Source organism: Vanacampus margaritifer, chromosome 9 (genome assembly GCF_051991255.1).
Source record: "Vanacampus margaritifer isolate UIUO_Vmar chromosome 9, RoL_Vmar_1.0, whole genome shotgun sequence".
In the NCBI taxonomy this organism is placed as follows: Eukaryota; Metazoa; Chordata; class Actinopteri; order Syngnathiformes; family Syngnathidae; genus Vanacampus; species Vanacampus margaritifer.
In genome coordinates, this window is record NC_135440.1 from 24,456,171 (window position 1) to 24,476,195 (window position 20,025).

Sequence of the window (20,025 nt, forward strand, 5' to 3'; positions counted from 1 at the left end):
ACATACAACCTAATACAGGGATGTGATTTTTCCGCTAATTCGCGGAATTCCGCTTTTTTTTATCTCCCCCCCCCCCAAAAAAAAAAAAAAATATTTTTTTTTTTTGGTAGTTCATTGTGTATGCACATGACTCCGACAGATAACATCTTCTGCTATAACAAAGACATTTGTGGTATGCTCTAATATGAGTTACTTTTCATTTGGTCATGATACAATTTTTTGTTCATGAAATTTGAACTCTTCAACATTATTTATGTGTTAACTTAGTAATCACATTAGTTAGACATGATGATATTCTCAGTGATAGTTTTTAAAAGCAAAGACAGTCCAATGTTTTTGAATGTGACTGATTTTGAGTTGACTAAAACTGCCATTTTATATGGGATAGTTCAATATACATTGAAAATTTATGCTGTTGTTTTGTCTATTTCTTTGTCATGTGAGTGCATTGAAAGTACTTAAAAACACGGAAAACCCATGAGCTCCGGGGGGCTCTGCCCCCCGTGTCCCCCCACCAGGGCACTGCCCTGGACCTAGCTGGGTGCCAGCGGCCCCCAGACCCCCGGCTAAATTTTCAGATAACTTCACTTTGGTCAAATCACATCCCTGCTAATAGTGTTAATCTTATCAGACATTTTTAATTACGAAAAATTGTAATCGCCTAACGCCCCTAATTTTTAATAATCTTTTCTACGTTTTTTAAAAATAATTTTAATTGTTTTTTTAAAACATTTTTAATAATCTTTTCTTTTCTTTTTTTTTTAAAGAAAAGATTATAAAAAAAATTGGGGCGTCAGGCGATTACATTTTTTAATCATAATTAATCGCATGACTTCACTAGTTAACTTAGAATTAATCACAAATTTTACATCGGTTCTAAATGAACAATAAAACAAATTCTAAGTTTTCATACTCTTGTTAACAAAAGTGGGGGAAAAAATGTTAAACTAATAGAAATTGTTAAAATGCCTTTTTGACGTTGATCGCCGTTAATGGCAGCGAATGAGTTAATATCATAATGTACTGCTTGAGTGCGGCATCAAAAAAATCTTCACGCTCTGTCTTCAGCTCCTCACCCAGTCGCAGAGGGCGCTGTCCAACATCCACACACACCTTTCCAGTGTGGAACGTAACGCCCTCACGCAGTTCCCCAAAGCTGAGGTGGGTTCGTCTCATCCTGAAAAAAAAACAGGCAGTCGTGTACTTGTATTCATTTTCCCTCATGGGACGCTTCACTTGCAGAAATCACTCAGGGATGTTCAACAGATTCTCAACAGCACAGAGGGCAACTTCCATCAACTGGTGGCGCTGCTGAACTGCCGAGGCCTCAACAAGGTGAGAATCAGCGACGGGCGAATGAATTTGGTTCCTGACCGTTCAGCGGGGACTACTTAATCCAGTACTATCTCAACGTCACAGTTCTACACTGTAAAAAAAAAAAAACTTAGGAAGTACATTTTACAAGGAGAGTATTAAGTACATTTTACCAGTTTATTTTAAAAAGTTTAAAAACATTTCTGCACACTAGTAGGACAACTAAATGTTACAAAATTGTGCACTAGCAGACATTAGCGTGCTACTTGTAGCACTTGTGAGGCGTGAAATGTTAACTAGTAGAATGCAGTAGTGCACAGTTTTGCTTCATTTGTGACATTTAGTTGTGTTACTAGTACGTAATTCTAAGTGTGTGGCCGAGTCGTTCTACTTAATGCATGTAATTGTCTGGCTAGTGCGGACAAAAAGCATACTAGCACATATCAATGTTATGGAATGAATGCTAGTTTAGTTCAATGAACTAGTATGCTCTTTGTCCTTACTACTAAGACAATTGATGTAATTGTAAAACAACTGTGCTTTACTAGTAAAATAAAATAAAATACACTACTGTATGACATTTCTGCATACTATTAGGATAACTAGTAACATTTACTGTGAGGCAAAACTGTTCACTTGTTACAAATGCTACTAGTACTACTAGTGAAGTGTTAACCAATAGAATTTTCTCACTAGTCATACTAGTAGCATGCAGTTTTTCCTTCACTATTAGCAATAGTAGATTTGTTTTCCGCTACTAGTTCCACATTTGGCTTACTAGTTAACAATTTAACCTACTAGTTGACTATTGCTACTAGCACTACTAGGTCCAACTAAGTAAGCAGGTGTCATTCTCTACTTTAGTAGCCTCTAGTAAAATGAAGTTGCTTTCTGTAGTGCCGCTGCCCGAGTAAGGCATCATTTAATATTTTCACAGCAGGTGAAACCAGTTTATTTTAAAAAGTTACTCTTACACTTATTGAGGAACAAACTCATGACCTTCCGCTTCAACTCTACCACCTGTGCTATGCCACTCTTGTTTGCCATAATGCTGTGTCCAAAATGAGACCAAAAATGCTCTTGGAGGTACGAGGATTCTACTTGACACCAGCAATATACTAACACAGCAGGAGTGGCATGGCTCAGTTTTTTTTTTTTTTTATAAACTGGTAAAATGTACTCTCGTCAAATTTATGCTGAATTTTGGAGTGAAAAAATGTTACTAAGTTGTTGTTTTTTTACAGTGTAGAAGCCATTAATACTACACAAATATTAACTGTTCCACGTACTGTACATCAATCAATCAACATTGCTTTTAACACGTCCGTCTTGTAGGACTACATCGACTCACTGAAAGGCCTGTGCTATGACGGGATGGAGGGACTGCTCTACCTCTCACTGTACTCGTTCCTCTCGGCTCTGGCCTTCACTGCCATTCTTTGTTCTCTGCCTGGTGCCTGGAGGAGCTTCCCAAGGTGAGGGAGGATGACCCCCCCCCCCCAAAAAAAAAAAAAAAACACGTTAGCTTACTGTTGCTGCTACTGTTAGATATTATTAACATTTAAATTCTTTATTTTCATATATTAACCATTGTTATACATTATTAACATTTTAATTCTTTATATTAACCATGTCGAAATGTTTTGTAGATGTGAGGTAGTGTTGAACTCAGTATAATTTGACCTTAAGATGGAACATATTGTTTGGTCTAAAAAATTGCTTCTCAGTGTTCTGTGCGAAAACACACATTTATTTGGTCCTTGAGAACAGAATCTGTCTTGAACACACACGCCTGACCCTGACTCTGTTTTCGCCATCGCTCACGGAAAAGTACCAAGAGAGTATGTTTTGTCTACAAATGAAAGAGAGGCGGTCTGTTTAACTATAAGAAGCCATTTTACACGCGGAAGAGACACATTCGGCACTCTGAAATTCCACCTGTTATGTGATGTTTGGAGCCTGTCACGATGTCCAGAGATCTCTGTTAGATTAAATCATTTTTGCAAAGGTGTTTTTTCTTACATTAAATCTGTCTTGATATTTTTGGAACACGCAAAGAGGACAAATAATTTTATTCCTCTTCACTACTGAAATGGCTAGCGCATTGTCTTCTACTAGCTGGCTAGCTATTATATTTTGTTAGATTCCTCCTACAACTCAACCAAACATACAAACCTGTGAGAAAATGTCTTCCATCAACCCGATGCATGAGGTTTGGTTCCTCAATCTGTTTCTTTCAAGTGGCTACTACGTCTCGTGATTATTCGATTTACTGAATCTTCCAATTCCGCCTAATCAATATCTGCCTCCCGGAATATCCCCGCCACCTCGTCTTTATTAATAATATGAGTGTTGTTCACCTGTACTGCATATCACGAGCATCATTCTTTATTTTGGTCTGCTGTCACACTGCTCCCATGCATGTTTAAATCAGGAGGGAAAAAAACAAAAGCCAGGACTAAAATAATTACTATTAATGTTTCATTGTGATCCACCTTCTCTATGTTAGCCATCCATCCTCACACATATCCATCTCTCTCTCTTCCATGGCCGTCGTTTCGCCAGTGATTCGGAAGAGTACGAGGACTCGGACAGCGAGAGTGAGGACCCCTTCACCTCCCATCAGGCACGTAGACAGACGGCCTCGGGGTCTCAGCGCGGGGCCATGGCCCCCTTCTATAATTACCCGGGGGCCGGGTGGACACCCCCCTTTTCTAGCGCGCCGCCCCTCCCGTGAGTAACACCAGACACACGGACACGCAGACAGACAAACAGACAGACAGAAACTTCCAGATGTTGCAGTAGAGTCCAGAAAGCATACAAATAAAATGTAGACTCACATATTACATATACCGACCAGTCACAATATTAGGTACGCTTGCACAACCTAACGAAATCCAATTGAAGGGTGGTACCACAGGTTAGCTGTAATTTGCAGTGGTGTAAAACTCTATATCTATCTAGCAAGGTAGCTATCTATCTATCTATCTATCTATCTATCTATCTATCTATCTATCTATCTATCTATCTATCTATCTATCTATCTAGATAGATAGCTAACGTCTGGCTAGCTAGCTGCCTAGATAGCTCGATAGATAGTCTAGCTAGGTAGCTAGCTAGCTAGCTAACGTGTCTCTAGCTAGATAACTAGCTAGATAGCCAGATAGCTAGCTAACTGTCTATCTAGCTACCTCTCTAGCTAGCTAGCTTGCTTTAAATCCAATTTTTTGTTGCTATTATTAGCAGTAGCCAAAGGTGTCAAATCCAGGTCCAGTAAGTAAAAACCTGGTCTACTCAAGAGCACATTTACCTGCCAAACTGTGGCAGGGTTTTTACTTTCTGGAACTGGATTTGATATTTCTGGCATTAGCAGTAGGAGCACAAGTAAGAGTAGTAGTTGAAATAAAGTAGTGTAAATAGTAGTGGTAAAAGTAGTACAAATTGTAGCTGTAGTAGAAGTAGTAGAAATTGTCGTAGAAAAGTATCGGAAGTAGTAAGAAGTAGTTTGGGAACAGTACAGGTAATATTGGAGGTAGTAGAAAAAGTATTGATGGTGGTAGAAGTAGTAGGAGTTGAGGTAAGAATAGTAAAACTCTTAATTGGTAGAAATAGTATTGGACTTGGTAGAAATACTAGTAGAAGAAAAAGTTGTTGAGGTAGAAATTGTAGTAGTGTAAATGTTAGAGTGGTGGTGGTAGGAGTACTATAAGATATTAGTAGAAGTAATAGAAAGAGTAGTTGAAGTAAAAGTAGTAGTAACCATAGTGGAAGAAATTGTAAAGGATGATGTACAAATACAGTAGAAGAAACTGAAATAATAGTAGCATCGCTAAAAGAAGTAGTAGTAATAGTGGTAGTAATGAAATAGTGAGTGAATGCAGTATTACACCACTTCAACTTACAACAGCAATCAATGTGAAATTAATGTATTCATTTTTTTCATCCAGCTCTCTTTTTGGATCTGGTTAGATTGTGCAGGTGTCCCTAATGTTGCGTCCGCTCAGTCTGCATTCCAATTCCACGTTCCCTCCTTCATCATATCCAAGTTTGACTCTAAACAGGACACATGATAGGCAGTCAGTGAGCCTTGGCACATCTCACAGCACCTTGCGCTGTTACACACGCAGCACTAGTTGCTCCTCCGCAGACAGACACACAGACAGGTCAACATGGACGACAGTGTAGACAGAGGAGCGGACACAACTGCAGAGGCCTGTCTGTCTGTCTGTCCGTCCGTACGTCCGTCTGTCTGCCCGTGTGTCTGTCCAATCCGTCCGTCTGTCTCGAGTGTTTTCAGGACAGACCACGCAGGCCCGTTTTATTTTATTTTTTTACCTTTTCCCCCTCGACTCGAAATTGCGGCGTCACGATCTTCGCCTAGTAAGACCACTGCTGTGGGGGGATTTGGGGGGCGGGGGTAAATTGGCAAGAAAACCCGTGTAGGTACCGACCGACCTTTTCCACCCTCCGCATCACTCGTCATCGCTTGTCTCCTCATTGTGATCTCTCCTGGCTTTTTTTTTTCTCTTCACGACTCCTCACACTTCTAACATCTTATTTTAAACGCAGTCACACTACAGAAAGCCATTTGATTCCAAGTACTAGTACAGTCTTTGTCCTCACTACTAAGACAGTGGAGGGCACTAGTAGACCAACTGTGTCTTACTAGTAATGTTTTGACCAATAATGTATGACATTTCTGCACACTAGTAGGACGACTAAATGTTACAAAAGTGTGCACTAGCAGACATTAGCGTGCTACTTGTAGCACTTGTGAGGCGTGAAATGTTAACTAGTAGAATGCAGTAGTCAACTAGTGCACAGTTTTGCTTCATTTGTGACATTTAGTTGTGCTACTAGTACGTAATTCTAATTGTGTGGCCGAGTCGTTCTACTTAATGCATGTAATTGTCTGGCTAGTGCGGACAAAAAGCATACTAGCACATATCAATGTTATGGAATGAATGCTAGTTTAGTTCAATGAACTAGTATGCTCTTTGTCCTTACTACTAAGACAATTGATGTAATTGTAAAACAACTGTGCTTTACTAGTAAAATAAAATACACTACTGTATGACATTTCTGCATACTATTAGGATAACTAGTAACATTTACTGTGAGGCAAAACTGTTCACTTGTTACAAATGCTACTAGTACTACTAGTGAAGTGTAGAATTTTCTCACTAGTCATACTAGTAGCATGCAGTTTTTCCTTCACTATTAGCAGTAGTAGATTTGTTTTCCGCTACTAGTTCCAAATTTGGCTTACTAGTTAACAATTTAACCTACTAGTTGACTATTGCTACTAGCACTACTAGGTCCAACTAAGTAAGCAGGTGTCATTCTCTACTTTAGTAGCCTCTAGTAACATGAAGTTGCTTTCTGTAGTGCCGCTGCCCGAGTAAGGCATCATTTAATATTTTCACAGCAGGCCTCAACATTTGGTACGCTTGTGCAATATAATGACATTGATTATTGTTATATTGTCATATTAGAAACATCTCTCAAGGTGATGCACTGCGGTTGTGCAACACGACAATTTGAAAAACGACTATTCAAAAATTTGGGTGACTTTGAATTTTTGTTTGGTTTTGTACACCACAGTACATAAAACGAGCTTTTCGTTTTCTGCCTGTCACTATACGTCGCTGGCATAGTCTCGGCAGTGAAAAGTTAATATTTTGTCCGGAATTAATTTAATAACTTCATTATTTTCCACTTGTTGTCGACTAAAGATGACTAGATCACCTGTTTTCTGGATTTGGTCAATAAAGTGAGCCATGATTGGTCGCTACCGACTTCCTCCGCACAGGTGTCGTCATCTTCAGTCGACGGCAAGTAGAAAAATTTGTTTTTAAAGGTATTAATCGTACATGAAAAATGATGAAGCTACCACAATTAATTGTAGACACAATCTTAACTTTTTACTGCTGAAAATGGTTCAATGAGTCAAATATCCCTTGAAGACACATTTTTATTATCATAAATATATATATATTATATTATTTATTTATTTTCTGGCCAATTTGGTGAAATTGAAAAACTGCAAATCACTATTGTAGACTTAGTTTCGGTTTAATTTAATTTAACCTTCATTTTAAAAGGCAATGTTTTTCTTTTAAACATAAAGACAATTTGAAGTGACCCCAAACTTTTGAACAAAACAATTTAATCATAAAAAAAAAAAAATGCTATTTCTCTTTAGGTAAGGCCTTCTATATATATATTCTATATATATATATATATATAATAATGACCACGAAATTGGACGTTATTGGATTGCAAAGGTGTACCTAAGTGGCACTAACACGTACAGTAAGCGGGAGTACCCCCCTCCCCCACCAAAAAAAAAGCTTTCTGGGGTTTTATCACGCATTCACTAGTACGGCAACTAAAATGCATGCAGATGAGGTGCAAGAGCGGAGATGCACGCCGACTGAAAATGAGAAAAAAAGCGAGAGCGAGTTTTTCGTTGTGCGCTTGATCTCTAACCGCTGATTCTCCCTCTTCCCTTTTGACCTGCCCTCGACTCCTGTGCCACCGCCACCGTCTCCCGTCTTTCTCGACGTGTCTTCTTCATCCTCCATCCTTCCTCCATCTCCTCCTCCTCCTCCTCCTCCTCCTCCCCTTGTCTCTTTCTACTCTCTCTACACAGGACTCCAAACGTTTCCTCCAATGGCAACCCTGGCTATGAGAGCCTCCCCTTGACTGACAGGCAGTCCCCACCCCCCTCTGTGAGTTCCTCTGTTCTTGTGTGTGCCATTTGATCATCATGCTCGTCACTAGTGCGGGATTTGGGGGACTTTGTTTTACCCGTTTTATTTATTTATTTATTTTTTAAATAATGCACTAAATTGAACTCTGTTCCGGGATTAGGAGTACTTGATGACCCCGAGATGTCCCTAGATGGCGGCAAAGCACTACTTTTGGCTATCTAGAGCTCCTCAATTCACTTTGTCTCCTCCAAAACTATTGGAACAGAAAGGTCAATTCCTTTGTTTTTGTCGTGAAAGCTACCCACTTTTCAGGTTAGCAAAAGTATTGAAACAGATATTATGAAATTGGCTTAAAGTGAATATCGCATAACAGCATAAATTTTTCATGTGAAATGCTTTTCCAGGACTTGGTCAAATGCATGCTCTATTGGGTTAAACTCCAGGGATTCACTTGATATTCACGTTTTCATCTGAAATCCAAATGTGTTAATCGTACAACAAAAACAATGAAATTGACCTTGCTGTACCAATACTTTTGGGGGGGGACTGTAGTTTTCTATCACCAAGATGCTGGCAAAGTAAATAGCAAAAATCCAAAATACAGTAATTGACACCCCCCCAAAAAAATTTTTTAAAACACACACATTTGTTTAATCCTAAAAATTCGCAAAAAAACAAGCAAAAAAACATTCATTTAAAAAAAATTAAAGAAAAAAAAACATGTTTTAAAAAAAATCACGAAAAACGGGGTAAAAAAACAAGCAAAAAAACTTTCATTCAAAAAATATTTTAAAAAAGAAGCATTGGTTTTACCCCAAAAAATCACACAAAACAGGGTTAAAAAATACCAAGCAAAAAAACTTTAATTAAAAAAAAAAATATATATATATATATATATATATATTAGGTAAAAAGAAAAGCATTTGTTTTACTCAAAATTTCAAGAAAAACAGGGTTAAAAAAAAAAAAGCAACAACAAAAAAATCATTAAAAAAAATGATGACAACAAAATGTGAAAAAACAAACAAAAAAAACAAGTAGGTGAATTCCATGGGTGCCAAACGGCGAGTATGCGGGGGTCCACTGCACTCAGAAAAGGTTCGGGATGTTGCCTACCGGGTTGTAGGTCCCCCACCCCTGCATTAGTCAACTGGTGTGGCAGTTGGGGTCTTGCCTTTAGCTTTTCTTTTCTTTTTTCTAAGTACAAAGCTTAAAAATGTTTTGAAAGTGTTTCTGGCAAAAGGCCTATTTCCAAAAGACTTTACAAATAAATTACAGATGACTTTTCCGTGTTTGAATGACACGTGTGCTCTTTTTCCGCAGTACTCTCCCAGCATGCTGACTGGTTACGGGGGAAGTCAATCACACCCTAACCCCGCCCATTCGAGGAATCTGTATTCACGTTGATAACTATTTTTTCTTTTCTTAGCAAATGTATAGAAGAAGAAAACAAATGTTTAGTTTTCATATGAATGGACACTTTAAAACAAAAGGAAACTAATCTTAAAGAAAAAAAAAGGAAGGCTTTAGTGTTGCGTATAACGTCTGAATATTCTTGTTCTGACAACTCTGATGATTAGAAGCACTTATTAAAAAAAAAAAGAAGAAAGGAGCAGAAGTGAAAACGGACTGTGGAAACCAAACCCTCCCCTTGTTTGTCCAAACTGTGTAAACTGTGAACAGTGGTGAGGCAAGTGGAGAATGGTATTGACGTGACTACGTTATGTAGTTTTATATTCTTCAATGTATCACCCGTTTATTTGAAAGTTGTTTTATATACATATATATATAAATATATAAATATGAAATTGTTGTAGAAAAAGCACTGGCACGTAGCAACAAAGCACATTTTTTTTTCTGTCAATGGTTATGCAGTCCCCCCCTCACTTGGTATATATTTTTTATTATTACTTTTTATAGGTGGTAATTCTGTATTTTCTGTGTATGACCTGATGGTATTATGTATATCTCACTGTCTATATCTGAATAATAATCATTTCTCTTTTAAAAGAAAAATAATCTCCGTGGTTGAGGGCTACGAGAGCCGGGTTTGAACGGAGAACCCTTAAAGAACTACAAATCCCATGCAGCAACAGCAGGTACATAGCAATAAAACCAATGTACAGTGGGTAGAAAAAGTCTACACACCCCCGTTCAAATGCCAGATTTTTGTGGTTTAAAAAAAAAAAAAAAGACCAACATAAATCATTTAAAAATGTTTTTTTTTTATCCAATATGTGTATGAGTTTTCTCGTTTGAATGAGAAACTTTTTTGTTAGGATGAGAAACGTCTTTACCTGCGAGCGGTAGCTTGTTTAGCAGACTACAAGACTTCTGACGTTTTTAAAGTCTGTCAGAAGACACAACGTAACGGTGGCGACTTGCAATTAAAGCAGCAATGTCATTATAATAAAATCCTCTGTGAAAACCGAACCAAATAGGCGCACCCTCCTCTAACTAGGGACGTTGTGTTCAGAATTAGGGTGTGCACATTTTTGCAATCACATCTCATTTGGTTTTACTTCCCCCCCTCTAGAATAGTGTCAACATTTTTGAAATGGTTTATTGTTTGAAACCCCAAAAACCTGGCATTTGACAAGGGGTGTGTAGACTTTTTATATCCACTGCATAGCACAGCGTCGGGTCTCCGAGATGTTTTTTTGTGTGTGTGTATATTACGGTATGTTGGAGATTTCATTGAATCCTCCTCGAGCCCTCCCGCCATCTCCCTCAACTGACCGTGTTAACCCCCTCCAATTGAGTTTGTACTCTCAATGCTCCTTTTGAATGGCATCCTTTTACACTCAAGAGTCTAATATGAATAATAATAAATAAATAATAAAAAAAATAACTACAAGAACCTGATGTGTTTCTGACAGTCATTGAACTCGTAACCCTCTGTGATGGCCATTTGTGTCCATTTGACTTTTTGTTTTTGGACCAGTTTAATTATGTTGAATACAAATTTAATGAAACAAGTATCAATTTCCATACTCGGTCGTTTGAGGCAATTCAACCTGTAGCCACAATAGCATAGTGATGGTTGAACAAAAACAGTGGCGCAACATATAGACAGATAATATAGCAATGTATTCACAACAACTAATATTACTGGAGCTTACCAAGGAATTTTGACCAGCTTTGTGTATAACTGTTGGTATTATACCGCCCCCGGTGGCCAAGGTGCACAGAGCAGATGAAGCAGCAAAATGTCAAGTTAAAAAAAAAAATTGAGCAAAAACGGAGTGGGGTTTTTTTTGTCAAAAAAAAAAAAAAGGTTTTGACAGGGTGGAACGGTTTAATGACTTTTCTATTCATTTCTATGGGTAAAGATTATTTGAGACAGTTACAAGGGGAAAAAAAGGTGCTGAGAATACAAAATTTCTTTTTTTTGGGGGGGGGGCTGTTTTACAACCTGTGCATTGTGCAAACAAATAAAGGTCCAAAACAAAACAAAATATTTTACACTAATGACAAAAAAATGACCAACTATCTGGCCGTTGCTGAAAAGGAAGTAAAATCGAACAATGCCTGAGTGTTAAAACAACAAAAACTTTATTATAAATACATTTCAACGTTAGAAACTTAGGTCGTCAGTCAATAAATCACAAGTGTGCACCACAGAGAGACACGTGACTCTTCAAAAATATGCATAGATCAATAGGAGACACTAGGAGGTCATTTGACCTGGTCAATTCAATGTTTTTTTTGACATAACTAGTTGTGTAATCTAGTAATGTAATCTTACTAGTAGTGTAGACTCTGTCCTCACTTTTGGCAAACAACGACTGAGGAAAAACTGTTCACTAGTTAACAACTGTGTGCCACTAATACTAATAGTGGAATAAAAATCAACTAGTTAACATGTAGTGTTTCACTAGTAGTACTAGTTAGCATCAACTGGAGCACAGTTTTACCTCATTACAAAAAAGACAGAACCGTCTCAGTGTTCTGTAATCAGTGTTCCTCGATCCAATCATGAGCTCTCCAGTGTTGTTATGATGATGATGATGATATCATGCCTGCGCTTAGTACTACTAAACCGTTAAAGCGCGCCGTTCAATATGTCCAAAATGGCTTCCCACGTTAGCTTAGCTGCGGAGAAAAAGTTACAATCATTGGATCTTCACGTCACAAGTGCACAAGTTTTATCGGAAAGCCGTCTGAGCATTTGGTTCAGATCCTTGACGTGTGCTAGTTGGCACACTAGGAACATTTAGTTGTCCTACTAGTTTGCCAATTTACTAGTGCGGACAAACTAGTACATAGTAAGGGATATGGAATAAATTCTCAAATGGCTTTCCAAATGAACTTCTCTTTGGCGTGTGTGGTCGTTAAAAGTTTGTTCCCTGAAGACTTTCCTGCCATGAGGTGTGTTCCAAAAACAAAACAAAACAAAACAAACAAACAAAAGAAAGAAATCAAGTCCTTTGTTTTGCTCTCACGCCGTACTGTTTGCGGCATCACCGGTGTCTTCGAGTTTCAGCCAGGAGCCGTCCTCCTCCACCTCCCGCTGCACCACCAGGAGCATCTCCGCCACGTCCTGAGAGAGCTGCTCGCTGAGAAAAGTTCTGCGAGAGCACGGACTACATGTAAGTGAATGTTACATGTTTCGTCCAATCAGATTTCAGCCTCTCCGTGTTGCCGTGTCAATCTAATCTGCCCAGGGTCGTTGGAATTAGTGCTTGACCTAATTTCAATTGTATTAGTAACCTGACTATTTCTTTAAGCAATTAGATTTTGGGTAGTGAAGCAGCGGGAAATTTTCTCGATTTTTTTTCCCTGTAAATGTTACATTTTGAAAATTCTAATTCCAAATGTCTCAGAATTTTTTACTTTTCAAATTCCTCCTCATAATACCAGCAAGCCGTCCCTCAATGATGTCAGCATTTTCCAATCCTCTGATTGGTCGATCACAGCAAAAATGCTTGTAGCCAACTTCCACTATCAAAACATGACTTATTCTATATTTATCATGTTACTAGCTAAATCATGCGAACTGGATGAGTTCTTCTCCCCTCACCGTAGCTCCGCTTCCCCCCCGATGCACACGGGACTCTTCAGCTTGGAGTCCAGGTTGTAGTACTGCCCGTTGACTTGGCGGACGGCGAGCCAGTGGCGGCGCCGCAGCAGCGGCAGGGACAGGATGCCGAGCGACACGCACGAAGGGACGTTGAGGATGAAACCCTGAGCCTTGGAGATGCACAGGCTCTGGACCGTCCTGGAGGTTACAAGGTCACAGCGTTCACCCACATATCAGCAGCTGATTATTCTGTCCTTCTTCTTCTTCTTGCCCACCTGCGTTTGTCCCACCACACGGCTGCCAGCTCCCTGCTCTGCAGGGCCGCCATGATGACGTTGACGTCATAGTTGCCCGTGCCTAAGACGGAGCGATGCGGGTTGACCACACACTGTGGAGCCAGCCTACAAACACACACATAAGCCAAAAAGTACTCATTAACACATGGGGCAGGTTCTGAGTCAGTCATAGGGAATGTGAATTTCCATCCACCAAGAATCCCGGATGGGGATGTGGCCACGGTCACAAACAGCTGATTCACTGCCATAATTTGCGTTTATTCGAAGCACCACAGACATTCTACGGTCAGGATGGTCAACAACGCGTCTCGGGTTCACTTTGGCTGTGTGCCGTCGGCCATTAAGTGACATTTCTTTTTCAAGCTTGATTATTAGCCAACTCATGACTTTTGTCCTGTTTCCGCATGAGTCTTCTGCGTGCGGCATTTTTTTTAAAGCACTTTTTCCACATTCGCTATAGTTTATGTTTCGCAAAGTTGAGTTCTACGAATTGAAATTATATTTTGGTCTATTGCTTTTTGACACAAAAATGATACAAGATTAAATTTGAAAGAATAAAGTTGTATCTTTTCTTTAAAAGGTTGTATATTTTCAAAATAAAAGGGAGTAGATTTTTAAGTTAGTCATAATAACTTAAAATACAGTAATTATTATTTTTTTAATCTAAAAAAAAGTAGACGACTATGCACATAATATTTATGACTAATTTCATAATATGACTTTTTTTCTCAAAATGTACAATTTTAATCTCACAATGTTGAAAAAATTCATCTTGAAAACACATATTACAAATGTAATTTTGAAAACACATTTTTACACAAAAAATATACAACCTTATTCTCGAAAAATATACAACTTCAAAAATATGACTTTTTTCCTCAAAACTGTAAAATTTGATTTACTTCATATTACAACTTCATATTTGAAAATATTCGTTTTTACCACTTTAATCTAAATATGCACATGTAATCTAAAACATAGCACATTTTTCCTCAATATCTAACTTGATTCTCATATTAATCCAACTTTAATTTAAAAAAAAGACTTTTGTTCTCGTAATATGGTTTGAAATCCAGATGTCTACTATACAACTTATATATACATGACATTTTTCCCACAAAACTATCTGACTTTTTATGTAAATTGTTGTTGTTTTTTTGTCGCGTCCACACAAGCACACATATAAAATAAAAGAAGTACTTCATTTCACGCCGTACCGTTTGCAGATCTCGTCGGCTGTCTCCTTTGTAAACACCCGCTCCTGCAGCACGTTGTTGAGCGCGTGGATGGCGCACAGCTCCAGACGCTGCTTCTCGTGGAACACTTCCCCTTCGCTCATAATAATCGCAAAAATAACAACACGCAACTTTTACGGGAACTGAGCGAAACAAAAGTCAACCGCGTTGGTGTGAACAACAACATCAGCAGGAGCTGCGAGCAAGCTAGCTAGTTAGCTAGCTAACGTGGCTGCTACGACGCCCGCCAAGCTAACAAACTATTTTATCTTATTTTTGAATGAGTGAACGTGTTTGGCTCCTTTCCCCCCCGGAGTATATCGTGTTGTTGAGAACGAACGAAATATGCTGTTGACGAAGCGATTCCTAGCAAAAAAAAAAACAAGAAGGTGGTGTTACGGGCTTGACAGCTCCATCCAGAACCCGGAAGTGCTCGCGCGTTGTTGTTTTTACGAGGGTTTCGTTTCATTCAAAACAACACTTTCCCATAGTTTGGAATTTTGAGTATTACTTCCAAGCCCCTCCATTGCAGTAAATTTATGTTATATATTTACAAATTATGTATTTTTTTCCTGGTATATATACTTTACTTTACTATGTTCTTTTCTGACGACTGTTACCGTTACTCGCTTTGAAAACAGTTATATGTACATTGTACCACCCAGTCGTCAAAAAGCGTTACTTTTTCCAATGGTACAAAGTAACAAAGTAAAAATAACTGGTTAGTGCAGTGGAGTGGTTGTGTTTTACCTGGGTATGTACTTTTCTGACGACTTTTTACATTTACTAACTTGCATTTTATAAATGATTAAGTTTCTATTCCTTACTTATAAAATACACGATTTGTTTCAAAACGGTACGGTATTGTATAAAATTGATTAACAACATGTATATTTTGAATTACTCAAGTAGATTTCAGTCTGTACTTTAAAAAAAAACTTGTATTACTTACAAAAGTGCATTCAGTATTTATGCAAATTCAGTTTTTTTCTCGTTATTCTCATACTTATTTGCTGAGATGTTTCGCTGTGTAGGAGCGCCCTCTGGTGCTAGTTCGTGATTATCTTCCTTTTCTTGTTCTATTTAAATGGCGGTCTGCAACCAGACGTTAACTTTTCATTACTGCCACTTACCGGACTGGAACATGATTCAGTCGAAATGCAAGAACTACAATAAATGTTTAAAATTGTAGAATTATATCCTCAGTACCAAAGTTGATTTAATCGTGGGCCACCTCGCTGTTACACTTATAACAGCGAAAAATACTTAATACTTATTTTCTATGGTAAAATAAAATACATATTAAAAGCAACTTTTAGTTTACTTTTAACCACAAATTTTAGACAAAATCGAAATAGAACTACAGTTCCAAATTGAGTGTGGATTATTCGGGGGGGACGTTTGTCTAAAAAATAAATACATAATTTTCCCATTTAAAAAAAAATCTTTCGGGAAACAAAAAAAAACAAGTACAGGGGTTTCAAATACATTAACAAAGTTATACAAATGTTTATAGTTTTCAGAGCCTTTTTGTTACTAGAGTCATTTATAAGTACAGTTATAATATAGGAAATACTGTAGGATCATTGTGAAAGTGATTACCATACTTGCAGTTATAAATGTAAAGAAATAGCCCTAAGTATTGACAAATAATTATGAACTTAGACATCTTAATGAACATATGGTCAAAAACCAGAAATAATCTTCCCATTTCTAAATGGAAATTTATATATATATTTCCATTCGTGTACTTTCGTTTTTTCAAACGGACCAATGAGGGACAACTTTAAGACCCCTCGAAGCAGATGGTTGGGCTCCTGTTGATGACGTAGGCGACATCTAAATCACGATTGGTTAAATTCAAACAACACACCCCACTGCCACGATCCCATTGGGTAGTGGTGCCAGGTTACCCGAGCAGCGTATTTTTGTTCCTGTGTCAACGAAAAAAGAAGAAAAGAGCAGCAGCTAATGAGAACCCAAGAAGTTTCTACCAAATATTTATTTTTTTCCCTGTCGCACATAAACGGAAAGACCTCATCGTGTAATCTAAAACCCGCCGCCTTGAAAGAATTTTTTCTGAAGATGGTAAGACGGACGTCAGCGGTCGATTGTACGGCTAGCTTCAGTTAGCCATTAGCTTGTTTTAGTGTTTAGCTGTCGCTAGGCGTCGAGCTTCCTTACTCCGATTCGGTCATAGTAGTACAAATAATTATGTCATTTAAATGTTCTCACGAGTTATTTTTTGTTTGTGACGTGTATCAGTGAGAGGACATAGCTCACATAAAGTCTTAGACGCGTTTTTTTTTTCTCGCGCTAGCCTAATGTTGCTAACGTCAGGTCACTTTAAAACCCAACCTGGTGTGATTAAACTCGTTCAAATGGCTTTCTTCAGTCTATAAACAGCGACATCAACTATGTGTATTAAGCCACATTTAAACGTGTCTAAGTGGTTAATTTATATCCAACAGCATCCAGTAAACTGCGTGACATCTTTTCAGAGAAAGTTAAACGGATTATGTATTTTTGTTTACATTTGCAGTGACAAAATGTGCACAAACTGTTCGAGTTTTAAACTGTGGATAGTGATGAATTATTGCATGACTTTAGTTGACTAAGTGTTTATTCGTAATAAAGCAGGATTACATTACAATGAAGTCCCATTTATCATAGGAATACATTCCTGACTCGCCTGCAATACTTGATAATAATCTGTGACATTGCGAGATCATGTAATATTTTTTGAAATATAGTTTTCCACACACTGTAAACACGCTTCCGTGAATTAAAAAAACACATTTACATTGTAAAATAAAAAACTCGTCTGTGTGCATGTGTGCCTTGCCTTTAAGAGGCGGGGCCTGGTAGGTTGCCATGTGACGTCGGCGAGTTTGCGAGAGCTGTGGTCAACTTCTGCTTAACTGCACTCTTAAGCTTTATACAAGTCTGATTCACACGTCTCTTCCAACAGAACTCCAATGTGGAGAATTTGCCCCCTCATGTTCTTCGCTTGGTGTACAAAGAAGTTTCAGCCTTAGCCGCGGACCCGCCGGAGGGTATCAAGATCTACCCCAGTGATGAAGACATAACGGAACTGCACACGGCCATAGAAGGGCCTGGTGAGAAGTCTTTTATAATACTAGTATAATACGAGCGGAGGTTTATTTGATATTGCCATGTCCATCCATTCAGACTTCTCTCCATGATTTAATTTGATGTGTTTGTCAGGAATTTGTAAGCTGTCCCCCTTTTTAGTTAGCAGCCATTTTTGTTTTGTGTTAAGTTTAGGGGCACTTTTCCCACACTGCACTCTTTCCGTTTTTCACTCGGTAAGCAAAGAGAGACATGTCATGTAAACTGACAGATGGCAAATGTATTTCACCAAAATTAAGACCTTAATTAGGCTTAAAAATGCCACATATGTAAAAAAACAAAACAAAAAAAGAACTTGGTTGCTATATAGTATATTGGTACCTAGACTTAAGAGCTGTTTAGTCAAATTTTAGTTTGTTTTTTTCCCCCCACCCTTTGACTTGTGAGCAACAATTTCAGATATGGCCACTAGATGGTTGCAGTGGAGTCAACTGGCTTCACTAAAGCACTTACAAATACAATAAACAACAAATTGAATACATCTAAAAGCAAAGTAAAGAAATAAAAAATATTTTACCAAAATCACAAAAAAACAACATACAGTGCAACATATTGACATATTATATATATATTTTGTAATTTGTAATTTACTGAGCATAGCTGTGACCAGCTCCATTTATATCTGAGGATAAGTGGTTCTAAATTGAATGGATTACACTGCCCCCTAGTGACCAAGACGTGCACACCAGAGGACCCAAATCCACAGTGAAAAACATAACATAAACATTACATAAAAGACCTTAAGAAAGGTCTTCATTTCGTCTTCCCTAAGTTGGTTCCGGTGCTTGCTGACTCGGCTTATTGAGTACAACTGGCAGCGTTGGGCTTTTACGTGATGAATTGTTTATGCGTGGACAGAGGGAACCCCGTTTGCCGGCGGCGTGTTCCGAATGCGCCTGGTCCTCGGTAAGGACTTCCCTGCCGTTCCGCCCAAAGGGTATTTCCTGACCAAGATTTTCCACCCCAACGTGGGCCACAAAGGCGAGATCTGTGTCAACGTCCTCAAGAGGGACTGGAAGGCAGAACTCGGCCTCAGACACGTCTTGCTCGTAAGATCGACCGTCTTTTCTCCAGCGTCTCCCCTCGCGCTCTTTCTAATCCACCCCAAATGTCACCCTCGCAGACAATCAAGTGTCTCCTCATCCACCCCAACCCGGAGTCGGCGCTCAACGAGGAGGCGGGGCGCCTGCTCCTGGAGGACTACACGGAATACGAGGGGCGCGCCCGCCTCCTCACGGAGATCCACGCCATGACGGGGCCCGCCGGCTCCTCGGGGGCCTCGCAGGACCCCAGCGACGGGCCGCAGCCCAAGAAGCATGCGGGGGACCTCGGCAAGCGGGCGGGAGCCGCCGCGCCATCCGTGCCCGCCGCTCTCGGGAACGGCGCCAACGGACCCAGCACGACCGCCAGCAGTAGTGGCGTCAATAACACGGCGGTGAAAAAGAAAGCAGATAAAAAGCGCGCATTGAGGCGACTTTAATGCAACATTTTCAGGTTGTTTGCGTGTGTGCGTGTGCGTGCAAGAGTGTAAATACAGACATCCAAGTTGTCCCTTTTAAGTTTGTTTCCTTTTTTTTTTTTGACCACAATCCAGACTGTCCACTTTGTACCGTAGCGTTTGACTTGTCCGAATTAAAATGAGATTAAAAATGGTGACAGATAATGGCTTTTTGCGCTTTTCAGAACAACACACACAAAAGACACATTGCAAGAATCTTCACAGTGGGTTAACGTGGAAAGACGTTTAGTCGATATTGTTCGATCAATATCAATCTCAAGGTAAGTGTACTAGCACGCTCTGTCCTAATGAGTAGGACAATTTCATGCACTAGTACAACAGGGTTACTTAAAAAGGAGTTGTTGTTTTTACAATAATATGTTCTATGCAGCCCTACTAGTCTAAATATGGCATTCTGGTTGTTATTGTGTTGGTTAAATATGGGTTAAGCAGCAAAATCCAGCCGTTATTATCCATCTTCGGGGGCGGCCATTTTGCCACTTGCTGTTTACCGAAGATGACGGCAATGTCACTCAGGTCTCAGGTAACAACCAATCACAGCGCAGCTTCAGAAAACAGGTGAGCTGTGATTGGTCGTAGCAGCAACTGTGATGTAATCTGCATTCGAGGGTGGTCAGAAGTCTGATATATCAGAGTTGGGATTTTCCGGTTCCGAGCTGAAGGCGTTTGAGGCGAAAGTAAACAACGAAACTGGCGGATTGTGATAAATTAGTTTTTTATTTTGATCCTCAAAACTCATTTTGACCTCCAGCAAACTTGCCTTCTCGCA

At 39.1% G+C, this 20,025-nt stretch overlaps 3 protein-coding genes across 6 annotated transcripts in view; 2 read left to right on the forward strand and 1 right to left on the reverse strand.

The window, feature by feature from the left end:
• Window positions 1–10,890, forward strand: part of ttyh1 (tweety family member 1) — a 29,008-nt gene extending 18,118 nt beyond the window's left edge. Inside the window, exons 10-15 of one of the 4 annotated variants that reach the window (XM_077575021.1) lie at window positions 1,069–1,161; window positions 1,243–1,335; window positions 2,650–2,789; window positions 3,880–4,047; window positions 7,970–8,048; window positions 9,354–10,890. In XM_077575021.1, coding sequence (XP_077431147.1) covers window positions 1,069–1,161; window positions 1,243–1,335; window positions 2,650–2,789; window positions 3,880–4,047; window positions 7,970–8,048; window positions 9,354–9,437 — 657 coding nt within the window. In that variant the 3' untranslated portion in view covers window positions 9,438–10,890. The remainder of the gene's footprint in view (window positions 1–1,068; window positions 1,162–1,242; window positions 1,336–2,649; window positions 2,790–3,879; window positions 4,048–7,969; window positions 8,049–9,353) is intronic. The other 3 variants (XM_077575024.1, XM_077575022.1, XM_077575023.1) reach the window with 3 other exon arrangements.
• Window positions 10,891–11,562: 672 nt separating this feature from the next.
• Window positions 11,563–15,529, reverse strand: josd2 (Josephin domain containing 2). The gene is made up of 4 exons (XM_077575026.1): window positions 14,567–15,529; window positions 13,329–13,454; window positions 13,054–13,251; window positions 11,563–12,601 (listed from the first exon to the last, which is right to left on the reverse strand). The coding sequence occupies exons 1-4, from the start codon at window positions 14,686–14,688 to the stop codon at window positions 12,472–12,474; spliced, it is 576 nt and encodes a 191-aa protein (XP_077431152.1). The 5' UTR covers window positions 14,689–15,529; the 3' UTR covers window positions 11,563–12,471.
• A 930-nt stretch (window positions 15,530–16,459) lies between these two features.
• ube2s (ubiquitin-conjugating enzyme E2S) lies at window positions 16,460–19,400 on the forward strand. The gene is made up of 4 exons (XM_077575025.1): window positions 16,460–16,672; window positions 17,556–17,703; window positions 18,596–18,786; window positions 18,861–19,400. Exons 1-4 carry the CDS (start codon window positions 16,556–16,558, stop codon window positions 19,215–19,217), a joined length of 813 nt encoding a protein of 270 aa, XP_077431151.1. The 5' UTR covers window positions 16,460–16,555; the 3' UTR covers window positions 19,218–19,400.
• The last annotated feature ends 625 nt before the right edge of the window (window positions 19,401–20,025 follow it).